This window comes from Penicillium hordei (genome assembly GCF_028827395.1).
Source record: "Penicillium hordei strain IBT 12815 chromosome Unknown utg000005l_segment0_segment0, whole genome shotgun sequence".
NCBI classification, from domain to species: domain Eukaryota; kingdom Fungi; phylum Ascomycota; class Eurotiomycetes; order Eurotiales; family Aspergillaceae; genus Penicillium; species Penicillium hordei.
In genome coordinates, this window is record NW_026623146.1 from 3,861,117 (window position 1) to 3,884,634 (window position 23,518).

At 46.3% G+C, this 23,518-nt stretch overlaps 6 protein-coding genes across 6 annotated transcripts; 4 read left to right on the forward strand and 2 right to left on the reverse strand.

Annotated features, from left to right (window-relative positions):
• Positions 1-854: 854 nt before the first annotated feature.
• On the reverse strand, positions 855-2,354 carry N7537_010300 (acyl-CoA desaturase; the record flags this gene model as incomplete). Its single annotated transcript, XM_056901354.1, has 1 exon — positions 855-2,354. The coding sequence occupies one exon, from the start codon at positions 2,352-2,354 to the stop codon at positions 855-857; it is 1,500 nt and encodes a 499-aa protein (XP_056750022.1).
• A 2,414-nt stretch (positions 2,355-4,768) lies between these two features.
• On the reverse strand, positions 4,769-5,011 carry N7537_010301 (uncharacterized protein; the record flags this gene model as incomplete). Its single annotated transcript, XM_056901355.1, has 1 exon — positions 4,769-5,011. One exon carries the CDS (start codon positions 5,009-5,011, stop codon positions 4,769-4,771), a length of 243 nt encoding a protein of 80 aa, XP_056750023.1.
• A 720-nt stretch (positions 5,012-5,731) lies between these two features.
• On the forward strand, positions 5,732-7,416 carry N7537_010302 (putative MFS multidrug transporter; the record flags this gene model as incomplete). Its single annotated transcript, XM_056901356.1, has 3 exons — positions 5,732-5,914; positions 5,971-6,788; positions 6,846-7,416. The coding sequence occupies 3 exons, from the start codon at positions 5,732-5,734 to the stop codon at positions 7,414-7,416; spliced, it is 1,572 nt and encodes a 523-aa protein (XP_056750024.1).
• A 548-nt stretch (positions 7,417-7,964) lies between these two features.
• N7537_010303 (putative ab-hydrolase associated lipase) lies at positions 7,965-9,860 on the forward strand (the record flags this gene model as incomplete). Its single annotated transcript, XM_056901357.1, has 1 exon — positions 7,965-9,860. One exon carries the CDS (start codon positions 7,965-7,967, stop codon positions 9,858-9,860), a length of 1,896 nt encoding a protein of 631 aa, XP_056750025.1.
• Positions 9,861-12,324: 2,464 nt separating this feature from the next.
• On the forward strand, positions 12,325-12,649 carry N7537_010304 (uncharacterized protein; the record flags this gene model as incomplete). Its single annotated transcript, XM_056901358.1, has 2 exons — positions 12,325-12,424; positions 12,504-12,649. 2 exons carry the CDS (start codon positions 12,325-12,327, stop codon positions 12,647-12,649), a joined length of 246 nt encoding a protein of 81 aa, XP_056750026.1.
• Positions 12,650-19,040: 6,391 nt separating this feature from the next.
• N7537_010305 (FAD-dependent oxidoreductase) lies at positions 19,041-20,339 on the forward strand (the record flags this gene model as incomplete). The annotated part of the gene is made up of 1 exon (XM_056901359.1): positions 19,041-20,339. One exon carries the CDS (start codon positions 19,041-19,043, stop codon positions 20,337-20,339), a length of 1,299 nt encoding a protein of 432 aa, XP_056750027.1.
• Positions 20,340-23,518: the final 3,179 nt, after the last annotated feature.

Here is a 23,518-nt window from a genome sequence, read left to right on the forward strand (position 1 = left end):
GACTTGTGGTTACTTTAAATGGTCCAAAATGTTCCTGTACCTGCGGGGGGATTGTTAAGGTTGCGAGGATGTTACATTGATTACATTGATCTTCACCGAAGATTCCTAGAAAGGCAACCCCCCCGCAATGAGGTTACTATCTGACCTATCTGACCTCGGAATTTGTGGCATTTAAATTGATTGTTTCATGTCACCTTCATGGATACGGAGTTTGATAAGGGGGCTCGTTGAGGTTTCCTTTACTACCGTTTTGCGCAGAAAGACGATCTTCACCGTATCTTGTATGTTGTAAAGCGATAGACTGAGTTATAGAAGTCAAATTTCTCTCTCGCCTGACATTAGAAAAATAAGCAGTGAAAAAAAATTCGTAAGCGGCGTGTTGGAAGTGAGTAGTAAGGTCTGAGTATCTGAGATTCTAGCTCAATGCTCAAGAATCTCAAATGCGGTTTCTTTATGGTTTTGAATAAGAGTTTCTCCTGGAACCTTGGAACCTGCAGGTGGGAAATCTTATTGTCATGAGTAATCACTTTATCTCAAGGACCCGTACGGAGGGGAATCGCATCTTGAAGTTAGGTATCTCGTGTATAGCACACCGATACAAATAGATTTGATACAAACAAAGTGAACTGGTTAATCTTGTGATTACTTGAGATACGAGAAGTACAGACGGAAACAAGGTTCGGGGATAATGCGATGGCAAACGCCTTGGTATGCAGCCAAAGGTTAGATATCGCATCGTGATTATGAGGGAGCCGTGCTTGAACTCAGCCCAAAAGCATTCTATTTACACTTTTTTTTTTTTTTTTTGTTTTTTTTGGCTATATACCCAAAAAGAAAGGAACGAAACAAAACAATCAATGACTGTGGTGACCTTCAATCAAGTCCTTCGCAGCAACTTTTCTACATTCCTCCATCACCCTCAATTGCTCAGCGACCTCTCCCAGTCTGCTAATGACCTCTTGGTTTCCGCGTGTAAAAGTAAATATCACGTAAGGAATTCCGACGTCCTCGCAGAACTCCTTGACGTACTTCTGTGCCCGACGTAGGTTATGTCTCGGCAGACGAGGGAACAAATGGTGAACGACTTGGTAATTGAGACCGCCATGTATAAAGTCCAACCAAGGCGGGCAATCGACGTCCATCGTTGTCCGCACCATTTTTTGAGCAAACGACTCGTGGACACCCCCGTCGGCACTCGACATGGCAAAGTGACTAAGCGTGAGTTGGACATGCAACGGAGCGGTGACCATATGCGAAATGAACAGGAATGCGATGCGGGATGACCACGTCGGGATCGAGAGGTATAACGTTCGGTAGCCGTACCAGTACCAGAAAAACACCTGACCGGTCATTTCAAGGTAGCGATGCCACCATGCCGAGCCTTTACGAGGCGATTGCTTCGGATCCAGTAGATACGACCATGCTAGACGGTATAGGTTGAAACGACCCATTAAGAGTATGGGATAGTAGAGGTAATGCTGGTGCTTGATAAACCACCGTGCTGCAGCGTCAAAAGGCATAACGCGGTCATAGTAGGTCGAGTGCAGCGAGCCAAAGAACCGAGGAGAGATGGCAAAAAACGGCATATGTTGGATATCCGGATCGTGCTCGGGCGAGTTGGTTGCTATATGATGCACGTTGTGATTGCGTTTCCACCAACCGACTGAAAGACCACCAATGAAATCTGCAACAAAAATTCCAATGCAGCTGTCCGTGTGGAATCCATGTGTTATACTTAAATGACCGGCGTCGTGCACGAGGAATGAAAGCAGGTGCCAGAGCAACCCGAGGAAAAAGCTCGAGAGGGTGTAATAGGAACAGTGAAGGCATGTCAAGAAGAGAATAAAAAGAGTCGAGTATCGGATAAATTCCACAGCGTAGGAGCTATATGGGCATTGGTAGAGTCCCTCGGACCGCAGTTTTTCATCGAGCTGGCGGTACTTTGAGATAACCTCATCTTGTGATATTGGATCGAGACGAGGATATTTTGAAAGGTCTGATGATATTGCGTGAGCTGTTGATGCTTCCACCGATTCGAATTGCTCCGATTCTGGCTCTGATGATGAAGCTCGAGAAATAGGCGTATCATTGCCTATACGCCTCCGACGCACTTCATCTCCTGTATGTTCAGTATCGAATACGAGTGATGGCGGTGTGGATTGTCCAGATGAGCTGGCATCTTCAATTTCGTCGTCGTCCGATGATGCCAGTGTTCTGAATATCCCTCCCTGTATCGGAGGCAAGAAATTTTCCCATCTTCCATGTACTCTACCTATCGCATACTTTTGCATATATGCCTGTGCTTCCTCTGAGTGTAACGCTATGATTTCATCCGTCCCATCCCGACCGACCATGTGCAATATTGATTTATCACCGCCTGGGTGATATGGTATCCACGCGTCGACCTTGAGTACGTGACCACCAAATATGATTATCTTTCGCCCATCTGCTATCAATCCCTCGATTTCTCTCCGAGACCACACTCGATTCGTGCGTGATATAGCAGGCGCCATATCGATGGTGGGTGCAGTAGAGCAGCTTGAGATTGACTTCAAATCCCTGACTGATAATGACGGATGCTCAGCATCAGACGAAAATGAAACGAAGTAATCGCAGGCGTATGTTGTTGTTTGTTGATTCCTTGGCATTACGAGGTGTCAACAGATCAGGCAACCGCATAGTACATATCACGTGCAGGGCATAATACAATACGATGGGTCACCCCAACGACGAGACGAACAATTTTTCGACCGAACTATTGACTTGCTTTCTAAAGATTATGAAGATTATTCTGCTCGTGGAGATGCAATTTAAACCAGGGAAAGAATTGATGTTGTTCTGTTGCGGTGTCAGGCGAAGGATGAAATGACAAGATTCGACTGTGTCTTGAGGGTTCTTTGTTAGTCTCATGCGAAGGCATGGTGGGGGGGTAAACAAACCGCAGATGCATTGGGTTCCCTTATAAGTACTGTTCTAATAATAGGAGATTAACAAATTTATGGGGATGGTGATCTTAAATCAGCAGAGTGTCTTATTTAACTCGTCAACCTTGGAAGTTCTACCTACACCGTATACGGAGTAGGTCCACGGGTTACTGTGCAAAAGAACTTTATACCCGCGCCAACTTCGGGTAGCTGCTACTAGTGTCCCCCACTTGACCTGTCACTGTGCCAACTGTAACTTCAAGCTGGTGGCATATATCCCTAGTTTATATACCTTATTGTAGGTATCGAGCCAAATGTTAAGAGTCTCCTTGTGAAACACCCGAGCAACTGGGGGGGGGGGGGGGGGATATATGTATCTGATTTGATTCTACTTTGACTGGCAAGATCCGCACAATTCCAAGCACATACCACATATTACCGGATCTACCTTTTCCAAAAGTAACCCCGCCTAGTATGATCAACGTAGTATATTGGCCTGATACATCATGTCGTATTTCTTTAGATTCCCGAGCTTCGACAACGTGTGTATAGTAAGCTTCCGCTTCTTCACTGCGACCTAAACCACCAATAAAACCAGCAATTGGCCCTATTAGATACTAGGTTAAGCAGTGAAATCTAATTTAGCTCCTTCCTATGACCGATCTCAAAGAGAAGGCTACCTTTTATGAAGTATTTCAAGGCCAGAACGATGTTTTCAAGCTCTATTGAATATGATCCATAGTTGTAATGTTGTAATAGATCTGCATCTCCAGGACCAATGGACTTCTTGGCCATCGGTAATATTAAAGACTTCGACTACACTAGTCTAGAGTTATTGTATAATGATACTATAGAGTTATGACGACGATTCCTACTACGCTATATTTGAGGTATCTTTTAGATGTCTTTTTTAGGATAATCAGTTATAACCTAAAAAATAGATGAAAAGGACAATTCCCACAAAGCAGTTTTTTAACACATAATATCTATATGACTAAAAGCAATTGTTCAGTTAATTCTTACGCATCATGATTTAAAAAATCGTAATGGCCAATTTTCTGCTGGCAATAAAAGCCAATAGGCCTCAAGTCCCTAGTGGCCACTGTACACTGCGATACACATGCAGTTTGCCAGATCTCTCTTCGCCCCTTTGTGACTTCGAGGCCGTTGTTGCTTTGTCCTTTTGTCGCCATGAAGCTATTTAAAGAGCACCATCGTTGGTATTAGATTTTCATCAGCAATTATAATTACTTCTGTTGATCGTTTCTTGTTAGTACGTGCATAGTATTGTCTCTTGACCTCGGAACTAGTTCATACAGCCACTATCACATCGCCTACGAAGAAGCCAACAAATAAATTTGCCCATAGTTGCTTCACTATCTTACATCCTCCAGGAGACGATATGGGGAGGGGTTGAGGTACCCTTTATTTGATTGAGCGATGCATGGGTGGCAAGCTGGATGTAAGCCTTTGCAAGGAGTTCCACCTGGGTCCTGCTTATGCAATAGCAGAAACCGAATCTAATCCACTCTGGGTCACCAATATTGGGAATGTTGTTGAAGTCTCGGAAAAGCGTCTTATATAAAAGCCAAACAACACGTTCTGCTCCGGATAGGACAGTGTCATAATCAATGGAAAGAGCCTTCTCCAGTTTTTCTATGGCCCAAAATTGGTAAAGGTACTGTCCATCATGATTAGGTATATCGAAGGAGCGTGATTGGCACAGACTGAGAAACCATGGAAAGCAACTGCAGCCTTGGCTGTTAGTCTGAGTTCTTTGACACTGAATCAGACATGGTTTGCATCGTTTCACGTCTTGGCCTGGGCATCAGTTTTGAAGCGAGCTAGAGTTTCGGCAAATCGGTCGAGGAATTGGTTTTTAAGCTCGATGCGGTATTGTTCACCCTCTGGATCAGGACAGTTGGATCTTTTGGGTCTTTGAATTCCTCGTCGTTGGGATAAGACTCCAACACTCTATCGATATCACTAGGTTCCATCTCTTGTGTTGGTGCTTTGAGGCCCGGTGGACGGTCTGAGATTAACGCCAGAAGACATATCGCATCCTCAAGGTTCTGATGCATGGACATTGGATGTATATTATTACAAGAAGATCAAGGTGCCAATTAATAATTCAAGCTTTGCACTGGCTGAGTGCCTAACAAGGGAATATAGTGTTTAACGTTCAATGTGGAGAACTGATTTTTGTCGCACCCAAAAGCGAAGCCAGAGAGTTAAGAAAATAAGCGAATCTATAATCCATAAAAGTGGGCAACCTTGTGACTGAACATATCAGTAACTAACCGGGTTCAAACGAACTTGGCTGGGCAGCGAAGTATAGAGCCCAAGATCTTCGGAGAATATGCATTGGCAACAAGCATTGCATTGCATAAAATGTTTTTATACGAACTCCGAAGATGTCCAATCTGAGAAGCCCCTGAAATGAGGCCGATGGTCAACGTCGCCTCCGATTTCGTCAGCCCCACTCCTCACAACTTCCTAAAAAGGAAGCCCAGGGTAGAAGTCTTGGCGCGGAGATTTAACTCCCAGAATCGATTCTAACCCACAAATCACCTTGCTTTCCTCGTGCTAGAAATTGTAGTAGTCTTCTAGAAACGGTCAATATTAATCAGATACCGGTACAGTCTCACTGGGTCTGTTAATCTGTACTCCGTAGTTGTTGGGGCGTCATTGCTTAGAAATGGCCATTCATCATGGTTATAAAAATCTTTTCATCACGCATACAATGGTGTACCGCTCACTTGTAATCCAACACTAACAAAAAAACATACACACTTCTGATAAGTATCATGGGAGAGCCAGAAACTCCTGGCCCGAGCAATGAGGCCATAGAACATGACCCGGAACAGGCCAGGATAAACCAAGAGACTGTCGATTTGGAGAGATTGGGAAGAGAGCGTCCAAAGTGCTTCGCCGGCCCTTGGTCGGAAATTTCTTTCTGTCTTTCAATTTTCATGTCCCAAATTCTTGCAGTAAGTCATCGACGATGGTTCCTACACCACCAGGGAAAATTCTGACATCTTGCTAGGAATACTATATCTCAGGCTCAAATGTCCTCCTTCCAACGCTCGTTAAAGAGCTTGACCTTCCCGAAGCCTCGGCCATATGGCCGTCTACCGCATTATCGCTGGTCGTGACCTCGACGCTCCTTATCTTCGGCAGATTAACCGACATGTTTGGCGGATATCTCATTTACAGCGGTGGGGCTATTTGGCTCACGATATCGTCCATCTTATGTGGTGTCTCCCAGACATGGCTGATGTTGATTATTTGTCGAGCGTTGCAGGGCTTCGCTCTGGCTGCCTTTCTTCCATCGGGAATTATGGTTCTTGGCAGCACCTACAGACCGGGACCCAGAAAGAACATCGTCTTCAGTATCTATGGCGCATGTGCAGCGCTAGGCTTTTTCGTGGGAATTTTCTTCTCCGGACTCTCAGGTGAATATCTCACCTGGAGATGGTACTTCTTCTTCGGAGCGATTCTCTCCGCTATCACATCAGCTTTGTCACTCTTCTCCATCCCGCGAGATTATTCCGAGAAGAGAAAACTGGGCATCCAGATGGATTGGCCTGGTGCGTGTCTTTCCATCCCAGCAGCTGTGCTCATTGTTTTTGCCATTGCGGACAGTTCCTATGCACCGCAAGGATGGAAAACGCCATATATCCCTCTGTTCCTCGCTATTGGGCTCATTCTCCTCGGAATCATGGTTTATGTGGAAGGATGGGTTGTGAAGAACCCTCTGCTTCCTGGTGATGTTTTCCGTGTCAAGTATATGCTGCCTCTCGTCATCGCTTTGCTATTCCTTTATGGCACATTAGGTATATTTTTACTGTATGCCGTCCTTTAGTGAGTTGTATCCTAGCTATCTCGTTCAGGCTGCCTTTTTGCTGACAAAATCTATAGCATGTCTGATATAATGGGTGCTTCCCCAATGCAAATCGTGGCATGGGCTGTGCCTATGGGAGTTGGCGGTCTTATTCTCTCAGTCGGAGGAGGAATGATCTTCCACAAAGTCCCAGGAACGATATTGATGTTGATATCATGTCTCGGCTACGTGGGTTCTGGATTGTTCTTTGCCGTCATCCCTGTTGGCGGAAATTACTGGGCTTTCGTATTCCCGGCGATGATATGTGGCACAGTCGGCATTGACATCAGCTTCAATCTCGCCAATGTCTTCATTACGACAAACCTTCCAAAATCAAGGCAAGGCTTAGCTGGTGCGTTGATCAACTGCACTCTGCACATGGGAATTGCCGTGATGCTTGGTTTCGCAGATATTGTTCATACCCAGACTACAGATTTGGGTACTGTCGATAGCTACAAGGCTGTCTTTTGGTACCAAACCGGACTGGCGATCCTAGGCCTGCTTATTGTTGCTTTTTTCGTGCGAATCAGAGAAGCTAAGAGTGAGTTTACGCTTGATGAAAGAGAAGCAATGGCAGCAGAGGGCAATGAAAGAGCTGTCGAGGTCTGACATGTTTGATACCCTTTGTGCCTGTATTTATTTAGCCATAATATTATGCTTTAATAGAATTTAAGATAAGACCATCCTCGTTTATGAAATTCGCTGAAACTTCAATAAGTACAGCATGGATTCTATAACCATGCCAAGCCCACCAAATACCTACTCGGCATTGATTATTGAACATTCATCTTTGCCCTTAATGTCGTGAGATTTGGTTAATTCCTTTAATTAACGAAAACACTCACTTTATCAATGCCGGGTAGGTATTGGTGGGCTTGGCACGGGTACCGCACACAGTCGTCATTTACATTCTATTTATGGCGCAGTGAACATGGGATCTCCGATTGGCCAACTGAATCCACAGCCACATGCCTGTCCTGAAAGGTCACGTGGCACAAATCGGAGCCTTGGCATGCATGGGCAACAATCTACAGTGATTGATACTCGATGATGTTTTAGGACCCACTAGTCCGTCCTCTACTCGCCATTCCCGGAGTTTAGAAATAGAGATCACAATGTCCACTTTGGATCCCGGATGACGAGTGATATTTATGACAATGTCGGTCACAACAATTCCGCTCGAACCCCTTATATCGACCGCACGTGCGGAGACGAGTCACGCCGGCGCAACCATCCGAGACGTTCAATATGACCAAATACAACCGGAGAAGAAAGGGAAAATGGGGATGAGCGTCAGCGACAGTAAGACTGCGGCGGCAATGGAATTCTCTGGCACATCATCGTTTAGAGAAAAACGACCTTCCTCCGGCCTTCATTTCCTGACTTCAGAACACCCGCTTTTCCCACCGATGCCGTCGTATGGCCCACCGTCTGCATTGCGCAGGGTCCAATACTATGCGTTTATTGCTGCCTCGTTCTTTCTGTCGCTATGCTTTTTGACGATCATATTTCTCGGAGCCCTGGTTCACACAGCGGGTGTCGCAATATCGGAAGCTCGTCTGCGATGGAACGGCCACAACCCAGACACGAGGAGGTCGTTCTATACGGAGGAACAGGCGCGTAGGAAGGCACGGGCTAACGCCGACCGGCGATGGGCTCTGCGCCAACAGAAAAGGGATATGGACGAGGAACAGGGACCTGAAGAATGCCAAGAATGCCCGTCGTTGGAAGGAGGCAAGGATCCCGTGGTTGGCGACGTCGCATACTATGCTCGCCGAGTTGGTCTCGATGTGGAAACATTTCGTGTCCAGACCGAGGACGGTTTCATTATCACCCTGTGGCACGTGTACAATCCCCGGGAGTATGAGGCATTGTCACCCGAAGAGCGGCGTGAGCGTGGACCTGATGTTTTCACCAAGCCGAGAATGCCGAATACATCCCGTCCACACTCTAACCGCCGGTATCCTGTTCTCCTGGTCCATGGATTGCTGCAAAGTGCTGGTGCATTCTGTACCAACGACGAGCATAGCCTAGCATTTTACCTCTGCAAGTCAGGGTATGACGTCTGGCTAGGGAATAACCGCTGTGGATCACATCCCGAGCACACCACTTTGTCGACCGACGACCCGCGTATGTGGTCTTGGGATATTCGGCACCTCGGGACCCTGGACCTTGCAGCACTCACATCACGTGTTCTCTACGAGACTGGCTTCGAAAAGCTAGGTCTCGTGTGCCACTCCCAAGGAACCACGCAGACATTCGTTGCTCTAGCCAAGCAACATCGTCCTGAGCTGGGTGAATACATCTCGGTTTTCTGCGCGCTTGCACCGGCTGCGTATGCAGGCCCACTTGTGAGCAGACCGTATTTCCGGTTCATGAGCCTTCTCTCTCCAGCGATGTTCCGAGTCATCTTCGGGATCCACTCGTTCATTCCCTCCATGATGACCGCTCGGCGTCTGCTCCCACCTAGGATATATGGAACCCTAGCATATTGGGTGTTCTCCTTTTTGTTCGATTGGTCAGACACGCGCTGGGAGCGTGACCTGCGCCATCGAATGTTTCAATTTGCTCCTGTATATGTCAGCGCTGAGTCGATGCGCTGGTGGCTGGGAAGCGACAGCTTTGCGAAACATAAATGTATTTTGTCCACCGACAACGAGCTCCAAGAAACAAACGCGAACCCGCATATGCGATACCCTGTTTCCGAGCACGGTGACGATCCGGCAGACGCTTGTTTAGGAACCCCGGCCCCGAGTCCATGGTATGGCCCGAGAACACCCCCGTTTGCATTCTGGATCGGAGGCTCCGATGCCCTTGTTGATGGTCGCCGGCTTCTGAATCGCTTCCAAAGCGGCCGTGAGCCTCATGTGAGTCTCGTTCATTCAAAAATCATTGAAGAATATGAGCATCTTGATGTCCTTTGGGCGATGGATGCGATCGACCAGGTTGGTAGGGAGGTCAATCAGGTCATTTGGACAACTGTACCCGATGATGCACGTCAGATATGTCGCACCCCGCGCGGTTTGAATCTTGACATGGTAGACAGGGGTTAGCTTATATTTGGTTAGATATTCTTGTATATTCTATCCATAGAGAAAATTTCCAGCACAACAGCATTTCTTATTCTTACAGGGGTGTTAGGGATAAGACCACCGAACCGCTTCACGTATTTTACCAACATATAATGGCGATGTTTACTTGCACCTTTATGTTTGGGTGCTTCTGAGCGGTCCCTACGGACTTTTCCTTAGCTGTCTTCTATAAATGACACATTTATCATATTTTGCCTGCACAACCCTGCTACGTCCCGGCAGTCTGAGACACCTTCCCGCTCTGCTTTTAATTTCCCCAAGTTTCAAATGAGACCTCGCCGACAAACAAAAGATATGCCCATGGGTACAAATACCACACGGAAGTTCAGTTGTCGAAATTTGACATCGCTCTGACCCAGACGCCGCCAGTATCACCTTCCTCAATCCCCACCCACTACCTCCATTTTTGGTAACCAAAACCCTCTAATCTAGCCTTGATTCATTGCCATAGGGCTAAGGGGAATCTCTCAAAAAACTTGGAGAATAACGACACACACTGCAGTGGCTAGGCACCAGGACCCTCGATGTTACCTCATATCAACGTATGCAGCAAATACTCATGGCTGATGAGATGGAGTATGCGAACGAAGATGAACCATGATGTCGAAACATGACTGTGTGCCGGTACACCTTGTTCCGACACGACTTGTAGTGCCATCAACATCCATTCAGAGATGTTGGAAAGGGGTGAGATGAAATCTGTCTTTTCCTGACGGATTATGGGCGAGACTGCGAGAATCACACAAACAAGTCACACGAAATAACATACGGACCCCAAAATGATACTAGCATGGCCTAAATATCCCTGGTTTTCTCTGTTTTTTTACCCGCAGGGTCCCAAAAGATGGCCTAGGACCCAGTCACAGAACACAGGGTTTCTTATCCAAGCTGATAATTTGTGATGATCTGTATGACCTTTGATGTCTTTGCCTTGCAAAGTTCTCCCCGTCTCACCTTAACTCGTCGGTACAGGACATAGATTTTGTATCACCCACGTTTAAAGATCCTACGTCTTAGCTTACACTTTTGAGTTATGAACGCTAGCTGTCTGACAAGAATTGATACTGTGCCACAGGCACATAGACGGCATGAATGGGATGATCTTGGTACTAGGTTTTATTTTTTTTAACGCCTTTTATACTTCCATGGAGTTCGATCTCTAGTTTCTCTCTCAGATGGATGTATCCTTTTTATAAATTTGTAGCTCTATATGAAAGTGAGTCGGTTCTGAGCTTGCCCTTGCCCTAATACTCCTTTCGGTCAGGTACAGGTACCTGTCAGGTGACAATGTATATTTGGCCGATGCCTTCCTGTCATCAAGAATTGGGTGGTGAAGTACTCCCCTTTCAATTGCTATCCTCACGATTAACAACAGGGTTTGATAACCTCTTTATATTTTTAACCTTAAGAATCATGTACTCAGGCCCGAGTAACTGTTCAGTTCAGCTTCGAAGGCTACAGACCAAGTCAATCTAAGCTCAGCCAGGCCCACCGACCCCGCAATCCCCCGGATTTGTGTGGGACCGGGCCAAAACCTCCGGACTCCACCATAACATTCTACTTTTATCGGATTATCATAACATATAAGCATATAGCAATAACGAAAGAAAATGTAAAGTCGTAAGTATTCTCTTCCTATTTAGGCTTGTTTTTGGGTCACGTTTCAGGGGACCCCGCCTATAGTAGGGTGATCATGTCACCTAGACAGCCCATTATTTGTTTGTGTGTCACAATTTACACGGTCGCGAGTAATTGAGGGCACACGGGTACTTACACTGCCCCTAATATACATGTATTTGTGTACTTTTTGTCTATATGTGACGGCAAACCTGGCCAATCGCATACAATTAAGGTCAACCAAGACCACTTTGACACGACCCAAGACAATGTGGAGGAGAGGGCTAATACGGCCTCATTATGGTCGACTGGCACTTCCCGCTCTCAATTGGAAGGCAGCTATAATTACTTTTAGTAGCCCTGCCATCTAGTCTCTTCAATGTTTACAGTTCTGTAAATAGAGTATTCTGTATTTCAAAGTAGGTATTACAATCCGTGGAACACAGTTGAGTTGAATCATCACCACGACATTAATTCAAGACCACCTAGGCTATCAGGGGACACATGGATCCTGAAACTCAACAGTACCAAGGTTATGTGACGCACCGCGGCCATTGGCTTGCCACCGTAAAGGGATGCCCTGGATGTCACCTTTCACCCAGTCCCAAGTCCTGACTGACTCCCAACCCCGCATTCTGTCAGATGATACCAGTGTATATAAGTCCTTCTTTAATGTCCCTCCCCCAGCTTGTGTACCTCTTTGCTTTCTAAGAACCTCCACCTTTCATCAACTTCCATCAACTTCCATCAGCCTTGCAACAACCACTTGACTTTCCATCAACACACTACCCAACACACTACATCCAAGATGTCGGCAGCCATGGGTCCTCTTATGCAGCAGCTACAAGCCCTCCCTGCCCGCTCAAGGCAGGGTCTGAATAACCTGCGCCAACGTATCTTCCAGCAGGGTATGTTATTCCCTCTTGTCTTCCGACCGTCTTATCCACCTTCTTCTTAGTTTTTATATATAACTAACACTACTCAAAGGAGAGAGACAACCCAAGGAAGCTAACCTCCTACGCACATCCCTCCGTGCTCACCGTCCTGTCTGGATCACCGCTGGTGGTGGTCTGTACACCAGCATGGCGGCTGTGTACCTCACGATGCGATATCTGAAACGTGTGGCTCGGTAGAGTTGTTAGTCCAGTCAGTCACTGCCGCCTACCCGACTTGCCTGTACTCGACTACATGATTCTATAACTCCCACGCATGTCTTCCACTACTCTTCGCATACATACCCTTTTTATCCCTCGTCGCCATGTATCTATCTACAACAACTTTGGCTGATCAGTAGTTGTGCACGACTGAAGGATCTATTGACGTCCAAGGTTGGGCCTGTCTTTCTTTTGTTCGGTTAGTCGTTGGTATCTTCGCCATAGAATGGCAAGATGGACCTGGCGTTTTTGTTTTGAGGGCTACTTTACCCTAACTCGATACTATCTATCACAATCAATATCTTACAAATACTGTCGGGTTTGCATTATATTGTATATATCCGGCTTTATTTCTCAATTTACTAGAATTACCGGATGTCATGGTAAGAGTGACCGCTGAGCCGAAGGTGCCGGTGATGACTATGAAAGTTTGAAGAGCGCGTGGTAATAATGACTGAATAGCACACTGCTCGGATAAGCCCAGTGAAGAAGGTCATGTTAGACCTGACCCCGGCCATGGAGCATAAGGGCATGTAAACAAAGCGAAAACCCACAACAAGGTACACCACATCGGAAGTTGACTGTATGCATACCCAACGTACTTTCCTCCCTAGTATTCGAGTTATGTACTCCCTACCAGTACAAGTAAACAAGTCACTCAAAGTAGAACATGAAAAGTGACAGATCCACTTGGCTGAAGAATCCACCCTCAGAACCTGAGGATGCTCCACTTCGCCATCGCCCAAAGGAGTCAGGAGTGCGCTCGGCCCCTCGTTTCCACTGTATACGATACATGATACCTCAGGCAGACACTTTGTAAACAACCCTGCTGGCCTATCATATCTCTTCTCTTACTCAGGTCGTCGTCACTGCGGTGGGGTTAGCCCATAGGATGATCTCATTGCTGATGGGTGCATGCGTTAGTGTCTCGGTGGCTTGGCGACCCCGCGTTTGTGTTTTGTGCGGAATTTCCTTATCGGGTGGTTGACGGGCGATGACTATCTGCTCATACTTGCAGACAAAGCAAGTGATTATATGCAAGTATACACTGATCCTTGGGAAGGTTATATGACCAAAACCTTGCAAATGCATTGTCCAGGTTGTAACTTGTGTCCTTCGGCTGAGTGATGAGTTTGTTTCATTGGCGGAAGAGTGAGACATGCTAGTCTTAGTTATCATCTCCATAAGATTTTGGAATTGTTACAGAGTAGGGGTACCTAGACTCATTAAAGCGCCCCTATATTATATGTACTCCACGGAGACGTGTGAACTCGCCTGACATGAACATGTCTTTCAATCTCTAAGATCGCTCGAGTGAGAAGAATAACCGTTACTTCATTCGAACTATGTTTCTTTTTTCTTTTAATCCTCACCTATAACTCAAAAATAAAATAACTACATTGTAATATAGCATATGGGAAATGGTTGGCCCCCGCCGGAGTCACGGTCTTTTTGCCAAGCTTTGTTTTAAACTCCGGTGGGGCCAACCTTAACTGTCGGACTTTGTGTGTCGGTTGATGTACCATTTCCACTATATATGAACCTGGCATGGCCGAATTTGAGGCCCGAGGAAGAAATTGCTAGTTGGGAAAAAAAAAATAAAAAATAAAAAAATTCACGCGATGCTAGGGAATAGGTGACTGACTTGGGAATTCTGGTCTACCACCAATTCTCCAAGACCGGAGGTCGGTTATTGTCTTTCCTTATATCTAAACTATGTGCACCGACAGCTACCCGTGGAGTTGGTAATTTCAAAATGATAGATCATAACTGCTTCTCTACAACGCAAATAAAATGGACTCCCCTAACTCGACTCCGAACATGCCGATCACTATCTCTTATCGCTTCACTGCTACACTCTTCACTTCATTGCCGGGACTGAAGATAGCATGGCAACACACCAGATTACCTCAACTAACGGTGGCATTTTAATCATCGAGCTTAAACCGTCCGAAGTCGGAGATAGGTGTCTTCTCTTGTGAAGTGTGTCTTCGACGGGGAGGAGGGAGGCTCGCCCAACTCTTCCTGTACTATCTGTATATCAGCTATAGTCCTCATATGCTACCATTCCGACAGAGAGATAGAAGTAATGACACGAGCAAGGTATAGTGGGGGATAGTATCTTACAGCCATTCTTGCATCCTCCTATGAATATGCTAGCTATATATCTCGGCTTCCATCCGCCGCCGCGGGGCTTCCATAACAGCCTTTTTTTGGTTTTATTGGTGTCATGTTCCATATATGTGTATGATAAAGGTCATATCCTCTTCTCCTGCGGCTCGGAACCCCTCAGCGCTTGCACTTGATACCCTAGTCGCGCGCATTGATAGAGCCAATTTGTCCGGGCGGGACAGACAACATAACGAAGAACCGCTCAATGTCCACACAGAAACAGAAAGAACTTTGGTAGTCAAAAGTCGGTGGCTGCGAAGGAGAAAAGGAGCAAGAGGCAAGTGGGAGACGAGGAAAGTGTTGCAAAGCAGATCCAAAAAGGTAAACAGAAGGAAGTTACCGCCTACCATGCCTATTTCGATCAACTATGTTACACCTGATATCCATTTCAAACTTCTAACGTTGTGTATATCTTAGGATAAAATATTCTTCTACACTCGTGATGGCACGATACTCTGGACAATTTATCTTTTTCTCCCCAGGAGGAAAAAAAAAACACTGATTCCATGGCACAGAGTGGAAAGTGGTTTAATTTGTCATGACTTCGCTATATATATGGGGTTCCCCCCCCCCCCCCCCCATTGAGTACTGTTATGCCACAAGTGATACTACTGCTAGTAGCCAGCGTCAGCCGCGTATGGCTCGAATGCACTGGCAAGATCGCGGGTGGGAGAGTTGCTCGAGCAGTACAACCACTTTCCAATTAGGCAAACTATCCGCTTCAACCGACGAAATCCTTGATATAGTATAGAACGAAACTCCAGCTGCTGACTATATGTCTCGATTCTCAAGTCGTCGTGGCGTCCCATGACATGGGAAGGTTTACACGGCTAGAACCCGTCATTGGACCCGAAAATATCCCATTCTGGAATAAAAACCAGCCCCAGGGATACATGGTAGATTAAATCATTCTCTCTTTAGTTTAGCTTCCTGCTCAATCCACTGACGGATTTGACTACCCTTGTTAAACAAGAGTTGTGTTTCTGCCTTCGCCTTGATATATAGGCTTGGCTGATTTGCCTCGTTTGCAGAGGAAATGGTCGAAATGGAATATTATGTCAGCCGATCACCTCGGGGCTGCTGTGACCGCAACGATTCGGTAATAACCATATGTTGAATATTCTCCTTTCGCTATGTCACAGACAGGTGCAAGGAAACGGGTTTCTCTCGCTTGCAAGCCATGTCGAAAGAAGAGGTCTCAGGTAAGACTTGGACATGCCCAAAAATAGCATGAATTTTGATTTCAAACTAGCATGCTGATAAATTTAGTGCGATGGCGAGAAGCCTATGTGTGGTAGCTGTCTTAAGGGGCAAAGACAGTGTGAATACTCGCATCAAAATGAGAGACGCAAGTAAGTAGCGACGATAATATCAAATGAAGTTGATAAACGTCACTGCTAATCGATACAAAAGGCCTCCAAGTAAGTGCTACGTTCAGGCGCTACATGCCCGTATTAAAAATTTGGAAACACAGTTGTTACAATATGAGAACGCGCAAAGGGATGCAACGCAGCCTCCAAAGATAATGGCTGCAGTTATGGTGAGCCAAGTGCCACTGCCAAGAAATATACTAGCAGATGAACCTCAAAAACCAAAACCGGAAGACCCACTGGATGATCTTGTGGATCTCTACGGGGCCTTAAGTTTCGCTGAGGGTCAAGAGCTACGGTACTACGATTCTCGCAGCAATCTGGGCCTTGTCCGCCAACAATTGGATGCAAAAAGTGTTCCGGTCTTTCAAATACCTTCAAAATATAGTCGTCGCAGAGGGGACAGCTTTGAAGTGACATCGGATGTCCAAGAGCATATTTTGGAATTGTATTGGAAGTGGCAGAATCCATGGCAATATCTGATCCACGAAGAAAAATTTCGGCGAGACCTTGAACAAGGAAGCTCCAATGGTTATTGCACACCGCTTCTTCTCTATTCTATGCTTACTATAGCTTCTCGATACTCCGATCGGCCAGACATTCGAACAAATCCCGATGACCCGAGTACTGCTGGCGATGCTATAGCGGAGCAATGCAAAATTACTTCTCTTCGATGAACTGGAGGCTCCTGCTGTATCGACCGTCATTGCCGCTGTATTGCTCTCATTGAAGAGATGTCAGTGAACAAAGAGCCCGTTGGTTGGACATATGTGGGTAAGAAACACGGCTGCCCTCGCGCGCGTGAAGGAGTTTTAAACTGAACTCCAACCAGGGATGGCAACACGCATGGCATATAATCTTGGGCTTCATGTTGACCCTTCGAAGTGGGTTGAATCAGGCCACCTCACGGAAGAAGATGCATCAATACGCTCAATTGCATGGTGGGGTTGCTACATGGTAGAGAAGTATTTTCAACGGATATACACTGCCTTAGCCGTTGAGACTAACGCAGTATAGGTTATTCAATCAAGGGGTGGGCCGGCCAAGTATGATTTGTGAACATAATATACAGGAGCCGCTTCCGCCTATTGTACAAAACATCGAGTATGGTCTGTGGGAGGATACTGAGACGGCCCCAGAAAAAGGCTCTCTCATCTCATATTGCACCTCTACTTTCCGGTATACGTGTGAGATGCTTCGCATGACAGCCGGACCTTTAAATGAGATGTGAGTGCAATTATTATGGGTTTTCTTAGTGGCTAATTCAATTTGTGTAATAGCTATGCTATCAATGGGAACATGAGCTCATCCGAAAAGGAAAGTCTTATTGCACAGACAAATCTCCGGTTATCAGCGGTTCATAACAAATTACCAAGCTTCTTGCGCCTATCTCAATCCTCTCCCAAAAACCTTTACCACCACATATCTATCTCTTTCAATGCGTTTCCTCACGACCGGCTTTGAATCTATCATACTAATGACAGGGTAGCCTCCATTATCACACGGCAATTATTCTTCTTCATCGACCTTTAATTAGTCGATCTCAACATTCGAGTCCCCTCGACAGTGTGCTCAAAACGTTGGGCTCTTCGCACTTAGAAGCATGCAGAACATCAGCCGAACGCATCACTTCCATATTTGGGAAATACAGGAATTTATACTCACTGATTCGTCTTGACGTCTCCCAGGATATCACCACAAAATAACAGAAGTCTGACAGAGAAAAATACCAATCTCATTGGTAGATTGCGCACGCACAGCAGCCGCCATTCATCTATATAACATGACTTCCAATGATGAGTTGATAAAGGATAAGCCAAGACGGCTGCTTCTATCAACTTTCCAATATTTGCGTGAGATGAGTGTTGCATGGGGGTGGAGTCAACGAGCAGTTGTAGCCGTGAAGCATATGCTGAAAAATGGCTAAAAGAGGACAGCCCTAAAATGCTTGGACTCCAGGAGACAAATATAGAAACGGAAGGTCAAATGCAGTGCAGTGCAGTGCAGTGTTCTCTGCTTGTGGTCCCTCCCGTCAGACTCCTGCCCCCGAGGGAAATGTTGAACCAGAAATGGCTTTCCTGGAGAGTCTGAATTGGGATAGCATATTGCAAGATGATCCGAATTCAGTGCAGTCTATATTAGATATCTGGCAGAGTGAGTTTCTATTTGAATAGAATCTCGAATCTATGACTTTCAAACACAAATGGCCGGCAGGTACATACAAAACCCAAGCTCTATGGTTGTATTATAATACGGTCATAATATACAGAAAGCTGGTGTACGAACAATTTATGGTATAGATGACCAAGGTTGACAACTCTAACTAACTACAATGACAAAACCCGCTATTTTAACATATACGGATATTGATAACTAACTATAATATACACTTCTATATAGTATGCCAAGTACCCAATGTCATATGCTGCTTCTGATATAATACCTGGTTTCTACCATGTATTCGGACTTGGTATTCGACAATATACATAGAGTGATTACCGAATACTCAAGCGTTGATCAGGATGAAGAATAGAATAAAATAGCAACACAGTACGGCCGAAAACGCGTGATTTACTTGTTACATGCATGCCAACTCAGAGGCCGCGCTGCCACTTGCTGTAAGGGGGGAGGCTTTCAGACTCACCGACTCAACAACTGTGTCCCTCGAATTTGTATAGGCAGCCCCAACGATCCTGCATTTGATCTGTGATACTATTTCTTGCCATTGGACTAGATTATCCCTGAACCTGTCTCAGAAGGGGTGTGGGTGGGGGCGTCATATAAAGCAGGGCGCTCAGCTAGAAGCCGAAGGCTTTTGTTCATCAACCATGGCTCAAACCTCTGAATTGAAGATCGCCATTATCGGTGCCGGCCCAGCCGGGCTTACACTAGCCTCGCTGCTCACAGCAAGCCCGCATCCTTTCAACTTCACCGTCTTTGAACTGCGACAGAGACCGCACCCATCCGAGGTCAATTTACCCTGTGGAAATCTGGATTTGCAGGAAGGATTGGGTCTCCAAGCCCTCCAAGCATGCGGCCTTTATCCTCAGTTTCTAGAGATTGAGAGCGACTGTACCCAGCAAAGCAAGGTGCTCAACAAGAATGGCACGGTCCTCTTCGATCATGTCACCCAAAAGCAGCCCGAAATCTCCCGCAACGCGCTCACACAGCTGCTACTATCATCGGTACCCGTCGATCGAATCAGATGGAACACTAAGGTCCTTGCTGTCATACCAGCAGATCACAGCAGTGGGCAAGGCACGGTCGTATCTCAGGAGACCATCGCCTTGAATTCGACGTCGGAGACGTTTGATCTGATCGTGGGTGCGGACGGTGCGTGGTCGCGTGCCCGTGCAGCGATCCCATCGACGCCACAACCTATATACAGCGGTGTCTGCTACATAACGCTGTTTCTCCCGCGGCTGACGGAAAAGTACCCTGAACTCGATCAGCTGATTGGCGGGGGCACGTTTGCCGTCTGTGAAGACGAAAAGTTGCTTCTCGCCCAGCGCACGGTTGGTGGCACTGCACGGGTTTGTTTTTTTCTCCATTCGAAATGCCAGCCGGCCGTGAAGCGCGCATTGCAGTCTTCGGGGCATGATGACCGCATCGGCCCTAGCCCTATCCTCGATGCGAACAGCCTCCCTTTGACTCTCCCGACCCGTCCAGAAGAACTGCAAAAGTTCTTGTTGACAAATTATGACTTCTTTGCATCATGGTCGGACGAAATTAAGCACCTCTTGACGGTCACCTTGAATGAACAGCCGGCAGACGCTGAAATCGTCGCTTATCCAATGCATATGCTGCCCTTGACGCCATATCCGCATACACATATGAGGGGAATCGTCTTGGTGGGGGATGCGGCGCATTTGATGACACCATTTGCCGGAAAGGGCGTCAACATCGCTATGGCGGATAGTCTCAGTCTTGCGGAGCAGTTGGAATATCTGGCAGTGGGGCGCTCATCGACAATGTCATTATATGATGCCCTGGATGAAGCGATAGTGGGTTATGAGGAAGTGGCCCATCCTCGGGCGGAGAAAGCGATGAACCTGACATGGCACAATCTGCTCCTTTCATATGGCGGCAATGGGCCGGAGCAAATTGGCAATGTCTTGGAGAGTTAGTACTAAAAACAAGTATCCTAAAGAGCCTCTTACTTCAGTATACGATTCGAATAACCGTGAACCCCTTCAACGTGATGTTTTCATGTAACCAATCTGAGCCTCTTCAGACCCCGCAACCAAGTACGGGACATAGATGACTGCTTCTTGGTATATAGCTATATTATTATAGACTTACAAGGTGGGAACCATATGACGGGGTCTTGCATTACAGGGAGGATCGAAATCAGATTCACCACTTTACTCACAGAAAGTATTTCCCAAACCCTATTTCGAAACACACCAATGTACTCTTGGCTTAGCTCCATTTCGAGGATTGGATTGTAATGGAAGGTAAAGACACGTGAGATTAGTTCCTGTAACTTACTGGAAATACTCTTACCATGAATACTTTCACCATGTTTCCCCCATATTTCGCTTAGATATCCACTTTCCGTCACAACTGCCAGTGTCCGCAAAAAACGCGTCAGACATAATCGTCTACTCGGACGCCTCTGGGAGTGAGGGCCTTCTAGGGGCCGCCATGGTTACACTCCACGACAATGAAGAGGTGGTAGAATCTCAGTATGTCCAGGTGGGCCCGATGGAACGGTGGTCGGTCCACGTTGCAGAGCTCATTGGCATCTTCTACGCGGTCGACATGGTGTTCAAGCTGGCCCATTGCTTACTCTGGTGATTAGGTGTTGGTGTTAAATTCGTTCACAATGCATGTAGAATATGCCCCTCATGCTTGGCTGGGACCGAAAGCTGCTGTCTACATACAAAGATATCTGGTTATTATACGCCTGGAACATTCCAAAAGTATTGCTTGGCACTTGCAAATTATGCGACTCCTATTCTAGATGGGGTCCCATCTCACTTGGCCGCTCCGCTATTTTGTGCTGGACTCTCTGCATACAGTGTATTGAAGAAAGCCCGGGTTTCTCCGGGTGGCTGAGTGGTTGGAAAATTAGTCTGTCAGATGGCTGTGAGGTTCTTTTCCCTCTGGGTTATTGGAATCGATTTCAAAGAAAAAAGAACCTCTTATGGGAAGCTGTGAGGTGGAGACATACTTGGCATTGGAAGAAGCCGAATGCCTCATGAAGTCAGTAAAGACAGAGACAAACGATTTTGGCGCTGCGGCAGCTCTTGTTTGTACGGGAGAGGACTCGGCATATTCTCAAGCTCTCAACATGTTGTAGTTCAATGAGGTCCTAGTGATATCAGAGTCCAGGAGAATAAGAAAAGACCTATTGAAAATGCGTCTCCGAATGCGTTTCTGATCAATCAAAGCACTATTGTTGGCTCATCAGTTGGCAATTACGGAGAAGCTGTTGAGGTCATGAATCTAGCCCGTCGTGGTTTGATCCAAATGCCTTGGTCGCTTTCTCGAATCTATCTTGGAATTCAAAGAAATCCGCAACATTTATCTTTACTCGGAAGCCTTCCTTACTACGTTAATTGTCAAGTCTATTCGTCAGTGGAAGGCAGTCATTCCCCAGGCAGAGTCTGCGTGGCTCAATCTACGAGCCCAGCAATGGTGCCTCCTTAGTTGCATTCTCGGGAACATAGATTCCTGAGTATCCAAGCTTTCTATGGCGTGGGACTTGCAGCGAGAAGATTCCTTGGGTTCTACAGTACATGAAGAACAACACGAGTCCCCATGCTCCCTAGTGCGTTTGTAATGAAGCTAACGAGATGGCTGCTAGTCGCATGTATGCCCTTGAAGGAGTGTCTTCGGTCCCGATGGTTGTTGTGGCTACTAGCTACTGGGGAAGAAGAAGAAGAAGAAGAAGAAGAAGAAGAAGAAGAAGAAGAAGAAGAAGAAGAAAAAGGATCCTCGTGTATTCAATCTAGGAAGAGCAGGGTATGTAACTAGTCTGGAGCGAATGAAAAAGAACAACCAAGGGAATGCCGCCATGGGGCAGTCGTTTACCTGTAGTGCAGGATGAGGGGTTTCTTCTGTCGTTTGGTGCCATGGTGGACGAAAGCTAACGCAGGATATAACCCCAACTCGGACATATTGGTTGGACCTGCTTAATCGCGGAAATACTATTGCTGATCCAGTGGGTCGCTATCCACGCCCGGATCTACTGCATCTCGTTATGGACAAGAAGATCAAGTACTAAATAGATCTCCCTAATAGAACGTCACTCGCCAATTTGACATCGATGTTCAGACCCCTTGGGTGAAGATTGTCCGAATCTGATTGGACTAGATAAAGTATTGTATGAGCCCTATTTAGGGATGGCTGGCCATGGCTATATATAAATCACACCTTCTATACCATAGGATATTGTTTTACAGCTTCCGCATGATGGCGGCGTAAGGACCGCCGGGCACGCCGATCACCCCTTGTATGTGGGAACCAAGTATATCGCACTTGCACCACTCTACCCGTTCTATTTATACTCAGTCTATGTATAGTTCCACTATCTAACTCGGGCGCTAATTTGGATAAGGAACCTAGTCTTTGCGGTATTCGACTCTTGTTCTCTATTGTGTGATTCACTTGAGGTATGCCTACCACCAAGTGCAAAACCAAAAAAAGTGAAGTGACTTCAAGCCTTCCATTAAAAAAATGCAGAGTAAGTAATGTGACTTCTCAACTCGGAGGATAGTCCAAGATCTGTTGCGGGGAAACTGTGTTGTATCCACTTCTCGCGTCCCCGACGCAACCCTACGGACATAACGGGGATTTTCCGTCTTTTGGCGTTGCTCGGCGTCCTTGGCTAAGAAGCTTAGCATATTTCCAATATACCGTGGTCTAATTTGTCTACTAATGACAGTTGTCATTCGATATTCCTTCTCGTTTGTGCAACATATTTAAATTTCGTGACGTGTTCACACATCTTGTTGGTAAATCGAGGCAGCCTAGATCCTTCCTACATGCATCCATGCGTTGTTCGAGAACCCTGCTCCACCCGAATCTGCCCTTACTCATATCATATAGAGCGGGCCTAGTTTTGCTTTTATAACGTCCGGATTGGCTCGAGGTAAACCTGCGACGCCCCGGGCCCGGCAGGACTTTGTACCAACCAACCCACCTTACCATCTGCAATTGCCTGTAGTTATCACTTCTATACATAGAACATCCCGATTCCGGCTTTGATTCCGGCTTCGGTTGGTATTGCGACATGCTACAGCACGCGGCGATCCCGGAACTTCTACCATTCCCAGCTATTTTTAATTAATCCCCAAGG